This window comes from Cynocephalus volans, chromosome 11 (assembly GCF_027409185.1).
Source record: "Cynocephalus volans isolate mCynVol1 chromosome 11, mCynVol1.pri, whole genome shotgun sequence".
Lineage (NCBI taxonomy): Eukaryota > Metazoa > Chordata > Mammalia > Dermoptera > Cynocephalidae > Cynocephalus > Cynocephalus volans.
This window is the reverse complement of record NC_084470.1, coordinates 114,511,066-114,528,471: the sequence shown is the minus strand read 5'-3', so window position 1 is coordinate 114,528,471 and position 17,406 is coordinate 114,511,066. Positions and strand designations below refer to the sequence as shown.

Sequence of the window (17,406 nt, the reverse complement as noted above, 5' to 3'; positions counted from 1 at the left end):
AAAATAAAATATCAGTGTACTCTACAAGTGGTTTAAGGTAAAGTATGGCCTCGTGAGAGTTTACACACACAAACACACTTACAATACAAATGCATTTCTCACTACGGTCATGTGCCAAAGAGCTTGAAAGCTATTCTCAACAGGGAAACTCCTTCACGTGAGCTCTGAGACTCAAAGAAATGGCATTCTGTGGAGCAGCAAAACCCTGGAAAGCACTCAAATGTCCTCTTACATGTAGAATAGACAACAGACATGTAGCATATGTGTGCACTGGCATGCTATACAACAGTAGAAATAAGTGGTACATGTTAACATGTACCAACAGAGATGCTTCTCAAAAACAACCTTAAGCAAAAAAAAAACTCAATCACAGAAGTATGCATCATACCAGGTATGAATCTATTTACATGAAGATGTCTTAAAATATGCATTTTTGGGGGATTTAACTGTGGTGAAAGTATAATAACAAAGAAGGGAATGATAAACGCAAAAACATGGTTATCTTTGCAGAGAGGGTAAGAAAGGCTGGTGGGATTGGAGGTTCAGCGAGCAGCTTATAGAACTCTGGTTAGCTCTTAAACTGAATAGTAGATACACAAATGAATCATTGGCGACATCTCTGAGTCAGTAAATTTACCAACCCTGGTGCTGATTTTAGGAGTAAGTGTTACATGATACAACTTTTCTGTATTATTGTTCAAGCCCCATCTTGAGTTGTGTTTTCCATTACTCATAGTTAAAATACTCAAACTGAAACAGTCCCTGGCATGTGACTTAGTACAAACCATCATTTAGTCCCATTCTGTTTGTGTGACTGTAGCATTAAAACCTTAGAATATCAATTACCCCCAACGATAAAAAGATTTGTTTGGAAAGAAGAGACTGTCATTAAAACAGCTCAGCATTTTTTCCATTCTAAAAGGCTTCTTCCTTGGAAACATTCTGATTAAGCATGTGTGACACAGAGGACAATCAAGATAAAACAGATCTATAAACCACTAAAAGATAAGGAGCCAGGCTTGTACTCCTGCCCTCAGCAGGGAGCAGCTTAATCTGCCTGGAAGATCAGACATTTCCCTTCGGAGCTACAGGCTGGAGGTCAGACCACAGGCAGAATTCAGCCACTGCAGGCGTTCTCCAAAGAAAAGAGAAAAAGACTGAGGAAATTGAGTTCAGAAAGGGGCCAGGTCTTTGCTGTTTTGGCCAGAGGAAGAAAGAACAATGGTTTCTCCACAGACAAATCCTAGACTGGAGACTACACCCTGCTGAGGAGATAAGACTTCCACCCCACCTCACTGGCAAATACAAAGAAAAGGCTGGATAAGAAGGGGTTAGCAGCAAAGGTAAGACACACACACCATTCATTCTGTCTGCCAGGCACTTGATGAGGGCCTCCCTGAACGTGTGTCACTTCATCTAACCCTCAGAACAGTTCTGCAGAGGGAGGTCTCCTCTTTTTAACAGACGAAGATGCTAAAGCTCACAGAGTCTTAATAACCTGCCAAAGGTCACCTACTGGTGGCGGTGGAGCTGGGACTCAAACCTACAACTGTGTGACTCTAATGCTCACACTCCTTCTTTTATGACTTACCCATGAACAAGGAAGCCTGCAGGACAACTCACTTGGGAGCATGACCTCTTAGAATGGACTCAAAGGCTGCCCCCAGTGACTCTTGCCCTCTGCTGCCCAATGCAACACTGGCCATGCCAGGAGCACAGGGACCCAGCTGAGGCTGGGTAGGATTCCATTACAAGGAGGGACGGCTACCTTCCTTGGTTCCCAGACCACAGGCACAGCCCTCACCTCTGTCAACCTCGTCAAGCACCTCACACATACATAATCCTGGCCACAAGAAGAATAAGGTAAAAAAAAAAAAGGGGGGGGGGAGGTAGGGAGGTGCAGGGAGGGGAGCAGGAGGTTGCTCAAGGCCACCGCACCCCTGCCTGCCCCCAGCCCAGCTTCACTCTGAGGCTAACTCTTGGTGCTTGTCCTACCAATGGTGACTGCCACAATTACCTAAGGTCCAGCAAGAGACGGCCTCCAGCAAGGGGATGCTGCTGTAGATGGCGTGCATGTACAAAAGGTGAACCATCAGCTCGGCCAGCCCCCACCAGCACAGCAGGCGGCCCACGCCCCGGGCCAGCACGCAGAGGCGGGGCTCCAGCGACAAGTCGTCCTGCTGCTGCATCTGAAGTGGAAACACAAGAGGTCACCAGATTGTGCCTCGCAAAGGATTCTCTAGACAATCCTCCCACAAATGTTATGACCATATCTACTCACAGAGGGCTGGTTTGCCTTCGGAGCACTCACTGTTCTTGGGTGAAGAAGTCATATCTGAGTTTGAAAACTGTCCCAGAGTAAGAAAAGGGTGGGGTCAACATGCTAGCCTAGTGCCAAGAACCAAGGACAAGTTCTGCATCCCTCCGCTCCAGTGACAGCCATGCAAAACCCTGGAGTGGGAGGGCAGCATCATGGGTAGTATTCCCCTTGGACGTGGGGGTCTCCTTAGGCTCCAGGTGTCACCCTGCCTGTCTTCATCCATCACTCACTCATGTCTGAGGCTGGTAAAAGTAGGGCCCTATCAAAAAGGGGCACAGGACCAGTAAGGGAAAAGGAGAATGACATATGGAGCCTGAAAAGGGGGAGCAGGATTAAGTATGGTGTGTCATTTTCCTTAAGTTGTTTTTGAAACAAACAGGGACAGCGCATGGGGCAAGCACCTTGCCGCTGGGATAGTGTAATAGTTAAGAACATGGACTTTAGAGTAGACTAAATCAGGATCAAATTCTAGCACAACCATAGAGCTGTGTGATCCTGAGCAAGTTACTTAACCTCTCTGAGTCTTTGTTTCCTCATATATAAAGTGAAAAAAAATTGCTGTGATGATTAAATACGGTAAAGACTATGAAGTGGTAAGTACAGTGCCTGGGATATAAAAAGCACTGGATACTTGGTAATTAATATCTGATCATTATGTGTCTCTTATGTGTACCTTTTTCACATCCTGCCCTCATGGCAACCCAGACTATCTGCTACAGGGCAGCTTAGGAGACAGTGCAGAAACAGAACCCTAGGTGAGAGAGGGAAGCTGCGATTGTTCATAGATGTAGACAAACTACTGAGAGTACTGAATATGTGTGGGCAATACAGACAAAAAGAAAATTCTACCAAAACAGCCTGGTTCTGTGGTCTTATCTTCAGTTGTTTAGGGATGCACAATAACTTAAAACACACAGATTCAAGGATTCCTAAACATGCTATAAAATTGGAAGTCAATTCAATTTCAGCCTTAACACAATGAGACAATGAACACAGAAACACGAGAGAGCGCGGTATGTGTTCTGGATCTCACAGAGACGAGATTTTAGTAGACGGAAGGCTGCCGTGAAAGGCAGAGGCGAAGCTAATGCTAAGTGATGAATCTGGGTCTACAAACATCAGCTGGCAGAGGAAATGAACTTGATACAGCATGTGACAATTAGGGCTCACGACACTAAGTAAACAAGAAAGGCCCACTGCTAGGGGAAGGTGACCCTGAGGTCCCTCTTCAGCTTCTCTCTCCTCTAACCATCAGGGTGTGGTGGGCCTGCCACAGCCAGGAGAGTGGCAGGCACTGCCATAAGAGAGGGAGAGAGAGCCACACTCCAGGCGATTTTGTTTTACTCCATTTTTAAACATACATTCTACCACTTTCTCAAACTGTCCTCCTATAGCAAAAGCCAGGCTAAGAGATTCTGGCTGATTCAGTGGCCTTACAATAATCTGCACAAATGGCTTTCTTACCAGGAAAGGCTCTTGGTTTAAATTTTTAATGTAAATTAATAAAACTAACAAGAAATAACCTTTTTCCTTGTTTCCCTCCGTTCACTTCAGCAAGATATTTTGTCCAGCCATACCCACCCACATTGTCAGCAAACAACAGTAACTGTTATAAAGGATTCACTTGGTCAGTTTTGATGGGGGAAGCATCACTTGGGAAGGGTTTTCCAAGAAGGAACACTGGGCATATTGGGGCATTTGCAGACGTGTACTGATCACAGCCAGCTGCACTCACAGCTGCACTGCAGTGAGCCAAAGCAGCCCCCTTTCTGGGCAGAAACTGAGCATGGTTTTGGTGTGAATCCTTAGAGTCTGCACACTCTGAGAAACCCTAGAGAGTGTACAGCAGTGGATCTACAATCCAGTAAATCCTTAGTGCAGAAACACCTACCTGCAGGATCATTCCTGTTTTATTTAATTGAGGAGAAAAAAAAAAAAGGAACCCAAATATCTAAAAGCAGGGGACTGGTAGAATGCATGAGAACACCTCATTATTATGCAGCCATGAAAACTATTTTTGTTTTAATGTGCATAAAAACAACGAAAGGCTGGAAACACATATACCAAGATGACAAAAGTGGAGATCTTCGAATGATGGCATTTTAGTTATTTTTGAAAATTAAAGTGGATTTTTGTAATCAGGGAAAAAGTAATGTAACTTTACAATATTGTGAAAACATCGGCCACCTCTGCTCGTGAGACAGATGGATTCAAGGCCCTGCTGTTTCTGCATCCTGCTTCTACTGTCAGGGAGGCCCGGCATCCTCTACGAGCGAGTATTCATCTCACTCTTTCATGCCACACAAATCTTTACTTCTTGCCTTCCCACCTCACTCTTAGGTTTTCTTAGCTATGTACTGGGTTCCTCTTTGTACTTTCAACCCTTTTCCGGATCTCTAAAGCAAATTAATATTAACTTAGTGACCATCAGCAAATGAGGAAATGATTACAAACATGGAATTATGGTCTGTATGTTTGTGTCCCCCCAAAAATTCATGTTGAAATCCTGATCCCCAAAGGGATCGTATTAGAAGGTGGGGCCTCTGGGAAGTGATTAGGTCATGAAGGCAGAGCTCATGGGATGAATGCTCTTATAAAAGAGACCCCCACAGAGCTAGCTAGTCTCTTCTGCCATGTAAGAAGGTGCATTCTATGAACCAGGAAGTGGGTCCCCGCGGACAGTGAATCTGTTGGTGCCTTGATCTTGGACTTTCCAGCCTCCAGAACTGTGAGAAATAAATTTCTGTTTCTTATCAGCCACGCAGTTTAGGGTATTTTGTTACAGCAGCCCCACTGGACTAAGACAGAAAATCGGTACCAAGAAGTAGAAGTACTACTGTAACAAGTACCCAAAGATGCAGAAGTGGCTTTGGAACTATGTAATGAGCAGTGGCTGGAGGAATTTTGAGGCACATGCTAGAAAAAGCCCAAACTGCCATGAATGGACCTTTAGGGTAATTCTGGTGAGGGCTCAGAAGGAGAGGAGGAGAGCTGTAGAAAAAGCCTCAACCTGAATGGAAATCATCAAGTCGAGGGTATACCTGTTCCCCAGTGTTCATTGCAGCACTCTTTACAATAGCCAAGAGTTGGAACCAGCCCAGATGTCCATCATTGGATGAGTGGATACGGAAAATGTGGTACATCTACACAATGGAATACTACTCAGCTATAAAAACGAATGAAATACTGCCATTTGCAACAACATGGATGGACCTCGAGAGAATTATATTAAGTGAAACAAGTCAGGCACAGAAAGAGAAATATCACATGTTCTCACTTATTGGTGGGAGCTAAAAATAAATAAATAAATTCACACACACACACACACACACACAAAGAAAACCGGGGGCGGGGGGCGGGGGGAAGAAGATATAACAACCACAATTACTTGAAGTTGATACGACAAGCAAACAGAAAGGACATTGTTGGGGGGGAAGGGAGGAGAGGGAGGAGGGAGGGAGGTTTTGGTGATGGGGAGCAATAATCAGCCACAATGTATATCGACAAAATAAAATTTTAAATAAATAAATAAATAAATAAATAAATAGAATGAGAAAACATTAGAGCTCAACTGGTTAGAGCACAGCCTTATGACACCAAGGTCACGGGCTCTGATCCCCTTACTGACCAGCACCAAAAAAAACCCCACAAGCAAACAAGCATATATAATAGAAAATGAAAAATATTACAGTGGAACAGAAAAACTACCTTAAGAATCTATCTCATTTTAGTGGAAATTTTTCATCTGTGGGAATAGCATTGGTTTGAAATATTTAATTCTGGTCAAGAGACTGTAGTAATTATATTAGTGTCTAGTGGCCAGCTGGTCTTACCAACTACTATCACACTTCACATCAGAAAAAAAGTTAATAAGCCTGATAGTGTGGTGCAGATTAGGGCAAACCTATCCCATCCTATACCCAGATTTTTGTTAGATAAAAATGAAGCTAGACAAACTACAAAAAGTTTTTGCTAGATACAGATAAAGCTTCTGGATGAAGACAGAGGATTTTTTACTTACTATTTTTGAAGTTTTTTTGTCTCTAAGTATTAACAATATAGGAACAGTATCTTGTACAGGACTAGGAATATGGTAATACGGATTATAGACCCTGTAACACTGGTCAACCCAGGTATAGGGGCTCATCATAAAATATCTGTACATTAATAGTTACTCTGAGTAAATTTTTTAAAAGCCCTTATTTGTGCATTTGATTTAGAGGCTTAAAATGTCCTATTGTCCTCACAAAAGAACAAATCAAACAGAACCGTTTTGATCAATAAGATGCGTTTGCTGAATCACGGGTGCAAGCTTGACTGGAGTCAGAGAATCTTGATTATAGAACTGGTTCTGCCACTAACTTGACTTTGAGCAAGTCGCTTCAGTTTCTGCACAGATAAAATAAAGGAATTGGATGAAATAGTCTTTAAAAATCTCCAAAAAAAAAAAAGAAAAAGCCTCAACCTTCCTAGAGAAAGTGGTCATGAACAGAACGCTGGTGGAAACACGCATGGTAAAGGCCAGTCTGATAATGTCTCAGGTGGAAATGAGGAACATATTACTGGAAACTGGAGGAAAGGCGATCCTTGTTATAAAGCAGCAAAGAACCTGGCTGAGTTGTGTTTATGTCCTAGTGTTTTACGGAAGGTAGAACTTCGAGTGATGAAATTAAATATTTAGCTGAAGCTATTTCTAAGTAAAGTGTGAAAAGCATAGCTTGCCTTCTCTTGACCATTAATAGTCATTTGGCAGAAGAGAGAAATGATTTAAAGATGGAATTCTTAATCAAATAGGAAGCAGAACTTGAAGATTTGGAAAATTCAAATGGACTAAGACATAATATCCACTAGTCTTTGGAGGTTGGAAGAGTTCACACCAGGGCAATTGACAAGGCTAAGACATGAAGAGGCACCAAAATCACTCTAGACCTATGGACAAGCCTTTCTTGGTGCGCAAACTCTTGGAGAGAAGCAAGTTGTCTGGCTGAGTGGGATAATAGCCTCAAAAGCAGTGTTGACAGAAGACAATCTTCAACTGGATGTCTCAGTTTCTAAATAAGCAACTATGTGCACGGCCTGCAGGCCCCCGAACATAAGGCTACCCCAAGCACAGGTCCTCTGGAGACCAGACCTGCACTTGAGGCCTCTGAGCACCAGTGGGTATGCAGCCCCATTCCAGGAAGGAGAGAGGGCAGCTGGTTTAGAGGGGAGCCCAGACGAGGCCAGGACAAACAGCCCACAAGGCAGTCAAGAAAATACATCCATCCAATCCCCTCTCAGCTCCAGGCAATCACATTTCGAGATCAATTCAGAGGCCTCCTTCCCTCCCCAAACCATGTGCAATCTAAAATGACATAAATATCTGTAATTAAGAAGAGCCATGAGGTGCGTTTTGTGGCTGACTGGCTTCCCAGCGACAACCTACTTACTTTCTACAGGCCAAAACTTCCCTACCAGGTTTAATAAGGCATAATTACGTGCCACTATAGAACAAAAAGGGCTAGACTGTTCTCTGCAATACTCTCTCACTCCGAGCAACAGAAATGTTCTTACTCAATTGTACAAACAAACATAGCAGAGGACAACAATCCAACTTTTCATTTTATTAGCTTTTACCTATTAAAAAAAATGGTTCTCATCTTTCTTTAGATTCCTGTCATTATTACCGTCCATTCATACCTTCAATCTAGTTGACTCCCTTGTATTTAGAAGCCTCATTATTTGTCCCTTGTGAACCCAGCAGGACTAACAGATGTGCCACACAATTGTTTAACAAGTAGGGCTATTCTTTTGTCTGCAAGCAAAGTGTTTCATTCGAGATATCTCAAACCTAGGGCATTGCCAATCTGAAGACCATCGAAAACTGCCATCATGGAAACTTTAAGTTCAGGTTCCACTAAAAAAAATAGACATTAACTCATCTGCAAAGTGCATTTTAAAACGCATTATATTTTAAAAGCTCATTTCATGCAAATTGCATAAAAGGGAATATCGAAGCCTTTCTCTCTCTTTCAAAGATATTCTGATGATTAAAGATGACAGTTCTCAAAGATGAAAAGTCCTTTCCCTTCACACACAAATGATACATATGTTTGAGGGCACCAAACAAAAGCCTTACCCAGAGTCAATTATTCAGCTGTGCCGCCTCTGCCTCCAACTTTCTCTCTTCTCTCTGCTCGAGTCCAGGGGCCTTGCAGCAGGAGTCTTATTCCTTTACAGCAGGGCAGCTTCTCTGTATTCCACAATCACAGGCCACACCCCTACTCCCAGCAAATCTCTCCCTAATCAGACCCCTCATCGTCCCCTCCCCAGCCATCCGGACCAAGGCCGGTGATGCACACTGATCGCTCCCAGAACAGCAAGCGGGGCCTGCAGCTGGTACTGCTGCTGCAAGACTGGAACTGGTCCAGGCAGCTTGAGCCTCCAGACCTGCAGGCCACTCTGCATCCCCTTACTTTTTTTTTTTTTTTGGTGGCTGGCCAGTGCAGGGATGGAACCCTGGACCTTGGTGTTCTCAGCACCACGCTCTACCCAACAGAGCCAACCAGCCAGCCCTCCATTCCTAGTGAGTGTCACATCAAGTCAGCATGATGAGGCTCACGTCTTTATTCCTTCCACCCAATCTGTATTCTTGCAGTCTCTCTTTCCTCCGTTTCCCTGTCTATAAAGGGGCAACAAATGCATCTCTCTCTTAGGGTGGCTGTGGGAATGAATCGAATTAGAACGTGTAAAGCCTGGCTCTGAGTAAGTGCTCAGTGGAATAGTTAGCATTATTCCAGGAGCCCTCTGGAACCAGAGCCCACCCTACACCCTGAACAGAGCTTCTGAGACATTGACTGCCCAGCTCTTGCCAGCGCCAGCCACTCAGGGGCTGTGCCCGCCCTGTACCTACAGCAACTGCCTGGGTCTCTCTTCAAAGAGCTGGAACCAGCACACTGGCCTCTTCTGAGGCCAAGGATGGCCACTGGCCAGAATCCCCTGTGGTTGTGCCCACCTGCCCAAGTGGACACCCAGAGTCTCAGTTCTGGCCTAAACTCACCCAGAATTGCCACATGCTTTTGGCTAACAATATAAGAACAACAATAACAGTAATAGTTAACACTTTATGTGTCAAGCCACATCACCTATGCAAAATCATTTAATCTTTACAACAGTGCTGAGAGGAAGGTACTATATGTTTTTCCCACTTTCAGAAAAGAAAACCAAGGCATAAATAAAGTAAGTAACTCACCAGACACTCTCACGCCAAAGCAGAGCAGGGATTCAAACCCAGGGAGCTGGGCTCCAGAGCATTAACTCTCAACCTTGAGGCCAAACTCCCTAGATGAGCACTGGCTCCTCCCCACAGTCTTCAGCAAGGAGCAGTGCCCTGGCCCACCACATTCAGACTTAACATCCTCCGCCCAACCCCACCCACACTGCATAATTCAACCTGTTAAGATGTATAAACAGCACGTCCTGCCCTTCCCTAAACCCCCCTGGATCCCCACCTCACCCCTGGCTCAGTACCTGAGTTTCACAGAACCATAGGAGAAAAATAAAGGGGACCCAGGTCTCTGAAACTCTAGATGCTATCGGAAATGGTCTTCCAGTTAAGGCGCTGAGGCTTTGTATGTAATGTGCAAAATTTTACCTGTTTGAGACTGATTTGTGCAGATTTCACATACCTTCCGTTACAGAAGACTTCCCTAATTTTGTGTATGCAAATTCTTGTGCTAAAAAATTGGGTGAAAGATACATTCTCCGGGGGCGTGCCTAACACCGACATTTATCATTGGAGTTTGCAGATTCCCACCTGGACGCGGTTTTCCCTCCTGGGCTGTTTTCACAATAGGGCTCTGCTGCCCCCTGGTGGTGCAGCCTCATTCTCCCGCTCTACGTTGTTTTTTAAGTACTGACCTGACAACCTAAGAAGGAACCCTGAATTTCAGTATTACCAATCCTTACATCTCAAGGCATTTAATGCGTTCATTCACTCAAGCAGTCATTCGGAGAAAACCTTGCTTACAAGTTCTCCCAATTAGTTTTCTTCCTCCCCTCCCAGCCTTTTCCTTCCCAGCCTCTCTGAAGGAACCCTTTCAGTACTAGACCAGCTTCTAGTTTAACCCCTCTGCTTTTAAAACCCGCTTTCCCCATAGGAGGTAAACATCTCACAGGTAGCCTCAACAACTGCAGAAATGTCCCAGCTTTTTTATTCGCCCTGCAGCTTTCTCAGCATTTGCCCTTTTCTGGATTGACTTTTCTATGAAATTCCCAAACCACAGAGAAAGGTTTCAATTTACCTTTCCAAGTTCCCTGCTTTCAGCAATTGTTACCATCTGGGAAAGGGTAAAAAAGAGAGGGGTATGACACAGACAGAACCCAGAGTCTCTATACCTGAGCCCCTATAGGAAGAAACCACCCCCTTCTCTGCCCCAGAGAGACAAGAGAACAAGAGCCTTGGGCTAAGAACTTGGGTGAGCAATAATCTCAGTGCTTGCTTCTGTGTGATAGACGCAGGGCCCTACCATAGGCCTCTAATATTCCTGCCACATCCTAAAGGGCACAATCTGAAAGGTGGAGATGAGAAATTAAAAGAACAATTATTTTGCTTAACAACAAAGTGCAGATCCCACAGGGCAAAGCTCTTCACGAATAAGAGGCAGTTATGAAAATGATTATTTCCTCCTAATGGATTCAGTCTGTGTTTCTCTGAGAATTACTGTCTGTCTTCAGGAAAGAGATGTCTGTGTGTGGCTGTCTAGTCCCAAAGTCAATGGCTGGAAAACTGGGAAGAATTCAAAACACAATGGTGGGGAGACTGGAAACGAGACAAAATTTGGAGGGTTTGAACCCACCCTATACTGTGCCTGCCCCCCCCCACACACCCTACTCCCAGGAACTTAGGATAGTGGTTCTCAGCCTCTAGCCTGCATCGGAATCACCTGAGGACCTGTGAAACCACACTGCTGGGCTCCATCCCAAGGTTCTGAGTCAGTAGTGGGGTGGGGCCTGAGAATTTGCATTTCTAACAAGTTCCCTGGCAATGCCGATGCTGCCAGTCCAGGGACCACGCTTTGCAAACCATTGAGTTACATAATCAGCTGCCATCACTAAACCGCCTCTGTCTTTTACACAATAATTCTTTTTTTTTTTTTAAAGATGACCGGTAAGGGGATCTTAACCCTTGACTTGGTGTTGTCAGCACCACGCTCAGCCAGTGAGCTAACCAGCCATCCCCATATGGGATCCGAACCCGTGGCCTTAGTGTTATCAGCACCGCACTCTCCCGAGTGAGCCACAGGCCAGCCCTTTACACAATAATTCTAAACACAATTCAAATGCAGATTTGAAAAGAATGATCCTATGTAACCCAAACCAAAGTATAAGAAGCCATACACTAAACATATATCTGCCTAAGAATATCAATTTCACTTAAAGATTTCTGGAAGGAAAAACATTATATACCTTCACTGGCAATTTTAGAACATTATGGTATTGTTATAATGCAGAAATATACTTTTGAATACAGTGCATAACTTAGTGGAATTTTGTAAACACAATAAGGGATTTCTAAGAACCCTCCTCCTTTTCCAAGGGGCACCTTTTATGTTGCCCCCCAGAGATGTGCAACACTGCTGCTGGCCCTGTACTGTGAACTGTGCTTCCAGGCATGTGTGCACACTGTGTGGGTGTGTTCATGTGTGTGTGTAAGCGTGTACATGTTATTATCTCCTCCATCAGGATTGTTTTGTTTTGGTGGGGGGGGGTTGAAATGTCCCTTGAGAAACACTGTTTTAGGTACTATCAATTACTAACACCTTAGGTGAATTACTTAGCAAATATGTTCCATGATACTAGACGTGGGTTGAAAGAAAAAAAGAGTTCTAAGTAGGGGAAAGTGAGGTGGGATCGACAAAGTCAGCCTACCATGGCATTTCAGATGTGGGTGCTATCCAGAGCAGGCAGGCAGAGGCCTGGGCACCAACAGGCACCCAGACCTGAAAACGCGCCACCGCCTTCAGTCTTCCTTCAGCTCCACTGTGTCTTCTCATCCAGGGCACCCTGAACAACTTGCAGGCTGCAGCAGGGCTATTTCATACGCAGTTGATGAACGTGAAAGGAAACATACTATTTGCCAAGCAACAGCTCGGATAGTTTCCCTTCCTACTTGTTCAAGTAATACCATCATAATCAAATTTTCTATTTCCCTGGGACTTCTCTGCAGCGGATACCAACTCCCAAGTCCCTCGCTGTGCCCCAGTTATTAACTCTTTGCCACAGTTCACTGGGAATCAGGGTGGGGGCCCCCAGAGCCAACACACATGACAGACAGGTCAACCCTTATTGTGCAAGTTTATTTCCCCTATGTTTTTCATCTATGGGGTAAAAAACCATGACAACTAGTCATGTGTGTTCTAAATCTGTGGGCACACCTGAATGAAAAGATTCAAGAGCAACAGGACAGAGGCTGAATCTACGGAATACGACTCCAGTCCCCAACGGGCGCTACCTGTGTGATGAACTCCGGGAAGCTGAGGACGGGCCCGTTGTGGAAGACCGGGTAGTAAAAGACATAGGCCAGCATCCAGGGGAAGGAGTAGGAGGCACGCGCGGCGGGCAGCTGCTGCCAGCAGAACTCGAGGCTGAAGCTGGTGTAGTAGAGGCAGCGGACGGTCAGCGTGAACTGCAGCAAGTAGTACTCGTGTTCTGTCCTGTACCACCTCCTCTGCAAAGGCAAAAGGAGAGAACAACTTCTGAGAGACAAGGAGGGACATCTTCTACTCCCTCTGGCTCGCACGGCCACCTTTCTCTGAGAGGCCCAGGAGTCCCTGGGAAGGAGATGCCCTCTGCGAGAGCAGCTACACCACGAAGGGAGTTGAGCGGCGATGAACACCAGATAAATCTCACTGGGAGTCAAAGCCAGCAGTTAACAAGCAGCAGGGAGACGAACTTCTCTAACCTCGACCATCAACCTAGCGTTGAGCCTGAGGCGGCATCATTTCGTGGGGACGTGGATGTGTCTATCAGACGCATCCAGGGGACGATGTGGAGATCAGCCACAGCCAGTGGATACTCTGACACCTCCTTCAACAATTGTGATGACAAAGAGGGGCGTAAGGTGTCACATGGGATTTTTTTCTTCAATGTATTTTTCTTTTTGCTCTTCTGTTATCAGTTTGGCTCCACTTTAGGTGAATACTATTTGCCAAATAAGCTTCAGAAAAACATATGAAAAAGAAATAGCCCCTGGCCTCAATGTGTTTAAATCCTCTCACAGGAGATAGGTGTAGAAAAATGTAATTGCGATACAGCAGGAAACTAGAAAGAACAGGCACGTGCAAGAATATACACGGAACAAAAGAAGGAAATGTGATAAAATAATATCGGGGGAGTAAAATCATGGATAATTTTTATATTTTTCTATATTTGCCATATTTTCTACAATACATATTATTGATATTTTTAATGAGAAAAAATATGGAATTACATACAAGATATAGATGTGGGTCAAAGGAAGGAGTAGTTAGTTTGATCCATGAAGGTCTTTTGACGCTGTACACAAGAAAACTAACCACAGAACAGAGGAGTTTCTACTCCTTGTCCAGGACTTCAGCAGCCACCAAGGGGACAGAGGATACTCAGATCAAGAGAACCACACACACAAAAGCATGGGAACTCAACCAGTTTCCGGTCACTTGTGCTCCTTCTGCAATGTTTTTCAAACCACCATAACATCTGCATGACAAATGAATATTTATTTATCGATATCCACAACTGATGCTAGTTATCTCCAAAATAATGATAAGTACAATTAGATTCTGTTTTGTACACTTGCAGGTCCCCAAAAAGTTAGGTGTGAATTCATTTTTATTTTTATTGCAGATCCATTTTTAAGAACACTTGTTTAAATGATTAGCAAGTTAATCATTCTGGGAAGTTAAATGTCTTTTAAGATAGAGCTGCTACCTTATTTACTCCCCTAAGTCCAGATTTTGACATATGCTTGAAGTATTAGCCCCAGTCCATTGATGAGAGGGCAGGAAAATTAAAATAGCCTAACAACAGCAAAAAATACCTGATCTTTAAAATGCTACAATTTTTCCAACATTACTTAACACAGATGATCTTGTTTGACCCTCAGGACACCTCCATGAGGAAGGTACAGCAGCTTTTACTTCCATTTTCCAAGTGATGAAATTGAGGCTCAGAGGTTAAATGCCTCCAGCTTCAAGAGCAGGAAGAGGCAGTGAGTAGAAGAGACCAGAAACCAGGTCATCTGGCTCATTCTTCCAGTCACTAGGCTGATTCAGGACACACCAATTCTAAGTGCAGGCATCTGGATCAACGAATGAGTGAGTGAATGAATGAACAGATGAACAGAAATAAACAGGAGTTCCAGTCCCACAATGATCAAAGAAAGAATATGAAAAACTTCCCAAGGTTTTTCCGTGTGAGGAAAGAAGGGTGAAAGAAAGAAAAGGGCCTCAGAGAAACAGATCAGTTAGTGTCCTTATACCATTGGAGAGCTGCTAGCCCTTACAAACTGGGACACACGAGCAGCAGCACATAAATGACTGACATGCCATGGAGCTTTTGAGACACTGTACACACCTCTCCCTTCCTGCAACCCATACGATCTCCACAGGCACATTAAGTCTACAGGCATCTGCAGAGAACTGGCCTGCATGGAGCCCCAAACTCAGGTACATGGAAACACTGCCCTGACTCTGAGTTTATATTCTAGTCTGCACGATCAGATGTACAGATTGCCTCATCATGCCAAGCAGCGGTTATCCACGTCACATCATGTAAAGCGAACATGAAAAATTCTCAGCTAGCACCGAGCCCAGCAGCAGTGAGGCAGGCGACAATGACCACCCACTGATTCCATCTGAGGACTCATGGAAAGGGAAGCCAACAAATGGAGGCTGGAGAGGGGCTCTCTCTAGAGACAGGAAGAGCTTTAGAGACTGAGGTCGAAGCTGTACTTTGAAACAAAACAAGAGAATATGATGGACAGGGATGAGGGGGAGGTTGGTTCAAAGAGACGGGATAAAAATGTGTAAAAGGGGAAAGGTGAGCAGAGCAGCCTGACTCAACAGCCTCTGCGATCCCACTCAAACATTGTCTGAGAACCAGGCTCCAGAAGAAGGTGATGAGGATGGAGATCAGCAGTGGTTCTGCTCTAGGCACACAGCCCACGATGTTTCCAGCGCTGCGAATCTGTCAGCCTGGCTGCTCTCCAAGCTGACTGACTCTGAAGCTGAAGGGCTCGAATGCCCGGGGCCCAGGACCACAGACACTGGAGCTGGGCCCTGGACTTACGTTGTTCTTGCCAAGCACTTTTTCTCCCCCAGAGGAAAGTTCCCACATTTGAGTGGTTGAGAGTTCCACACAGACTCTCTCCTTCCCTGCAGCCGTCTTCCATGACAAGCCTGATTCTCCAGCTTGAACATGCAAAGGGTACAGTCAACAGATAGGTGAGGCGGGGAAGCTACACAGACAGCCTGAGGGGTCCCTCCCAAGTCTGAGCTTGGTGTGCATAACCAGGGCTAAGTCACTCGAGTTACCAAAGACAGAACCAGATAGTCCAGAGCTGTCCAGGGGATGCTGCGCACTCTCCAGGAGATGATCAGAAAATGCGCAACAGGCACCAGAAAACAAGGTCAGGAAGAGTTTGCTGATGGCTGTAATCAACTCAGCAATGCCCACCAATCTCTTAAACTCAGGGTGCAGTCTCTGTCGTCTAGCATCAGCAACATCATCCGGTGTCCACTCACAAAATAAAAACGTACTGTAATTGTGACTAAGAAAAAACAAAGCTAAGAAGGTAAATGCCTGTAAAAGAAAAATGTACTAATGCAAACAAGCGCATATGGAAGTGGGGGTTGAGCCCAATGTCTTTCTCCATTAGCACAGGCAATCGATAGGTAGTTCTGTCAAGATGCCTTTGGTTTCCAAAAATGAAACCTTGGTCTGTGCCCTTGGGGCAAAACACATGGTTTTCACTTCCTAAATTCAGAGAGCGTCCAGTGGGGTACATGAGTAGGTAATAAATAAATCTGTTTCATCAAATAAAGAGAAGAAAAACACCTGCCTTACCTATCTCAGGACCACTGTGGGCATCCGAGGATATAAGGAATGTGAGCGCTCCCTGTAAATTATACAGCACTCTGCAGATGATTTTTATTAAATGCCGAAGGGACTAATCGTTTCTTTTCCCTTTGTTTCTGATCCTCTGGTCCTGTGGCATCTGGCGCCCTCTTGCCTACCCAAACTTAGAAGGGAGAAAACGTACAGGGTCAGCCCTGGGGCAACCTCTCAAGGCTAAGACTAGACACAAAAGACAGGACTGCGGAATTCAAGGGCAGGGCTCTCATGCATCACCCCACGTGGCCACCAGGGGGAGCCCATCCAGGTGCTACGATTGTCTCCTCCGAAAGCAAAGGCATCTACTGGGATCAGGGCGAAGCCAAAGAGGCCTTCACCTTCCCAAAGGTAAGAGGGAGACACTTACCTTAACTTCCTCCACACCTTGTAGCCTCAGTGTGGAGAGCAGGAGGAGAGAACAGAGCCATGACAGGAACAGCGACCGGAACTGGGCCACGCAGAAGGAGATGATGGTGTGGAGAAAAACCACGGCCACACCTGGGGTCCCCAGCACACACCAGCAGGCCCACATTCCATAGACCATGAGAATCCAGGGTCTGTGCTGCAGACAGGGAGGGCCCAGTGAGAGGGACGTGGATGGAGGAGGGAGGGTGGGAGGAGGGAGGAGGGAGAGAGAGAGGGGAGAGGGGGAGGAGGGAGAGAGGGGGGAGGAGGGAGTGAGGGGGAGGGGGAGGAGGGAGAGAAGGGGGAGGAGGGAGAGAGGGGAGAGGGGGAGAGAGGGGAGGGGGGGAGGACGGATAGAGGGGAGAGGGGGGAGGAGGGAGAAGGGGGAGGAGGCACAGAGGGGAGAGGGGGGAGGAGGGACAGAGGGGTGAGAGGGGAGGAGGGAGAGAAGCGGGAGGAGGGAGAGAGGAGAGAGGGGGGAGGAGGGAGATAAGGGGAGGGGGGAGAGAGGAGAGGGGGGAGGAGGGAGAGAGGGGGGAGGAGGAAGA

At 45.5% G+C, this 17,406-nt stretch overlaps 1 protein-coding gene across 9 annotated transcripts in view; it reads right to left on the bottom strand.

Moving 5' to 3' along the window:
• HHAT (hedgehog acyltransferase) overlaps positions 1-17,406 on the bottom strand; it is a 321,836-nt gene that overhangs the window by 242,622 nt on the left and 61,808 nt on the right. For 7 of the 9 annotated variants that reach the window (XM_063114373.1, XM_063114372.1, XM_063114371.1 and 4 more), the window contains 3 exons: positions 16,821-17,015; positions 12,813-13,028; positions 2,018-2,189 (listed from right to left, as the gene is read on the bottom strand). In XM_063114373.1, the coding sequence (XP_062970443.1) occupies positions 2,018-2,189; positions 12,813-13,028; positions 16,821-17,015 (583 nt within the window). The remainder of the gene's footprint in view (positions 1-2,017; positions 2,190-12,812; positions 13,029-16,820; positions 17,016-17,406) is intronic. The other 2 variants (XM_063114376.1, XM_063114380.1) reach the window with 2 other exon arrangements.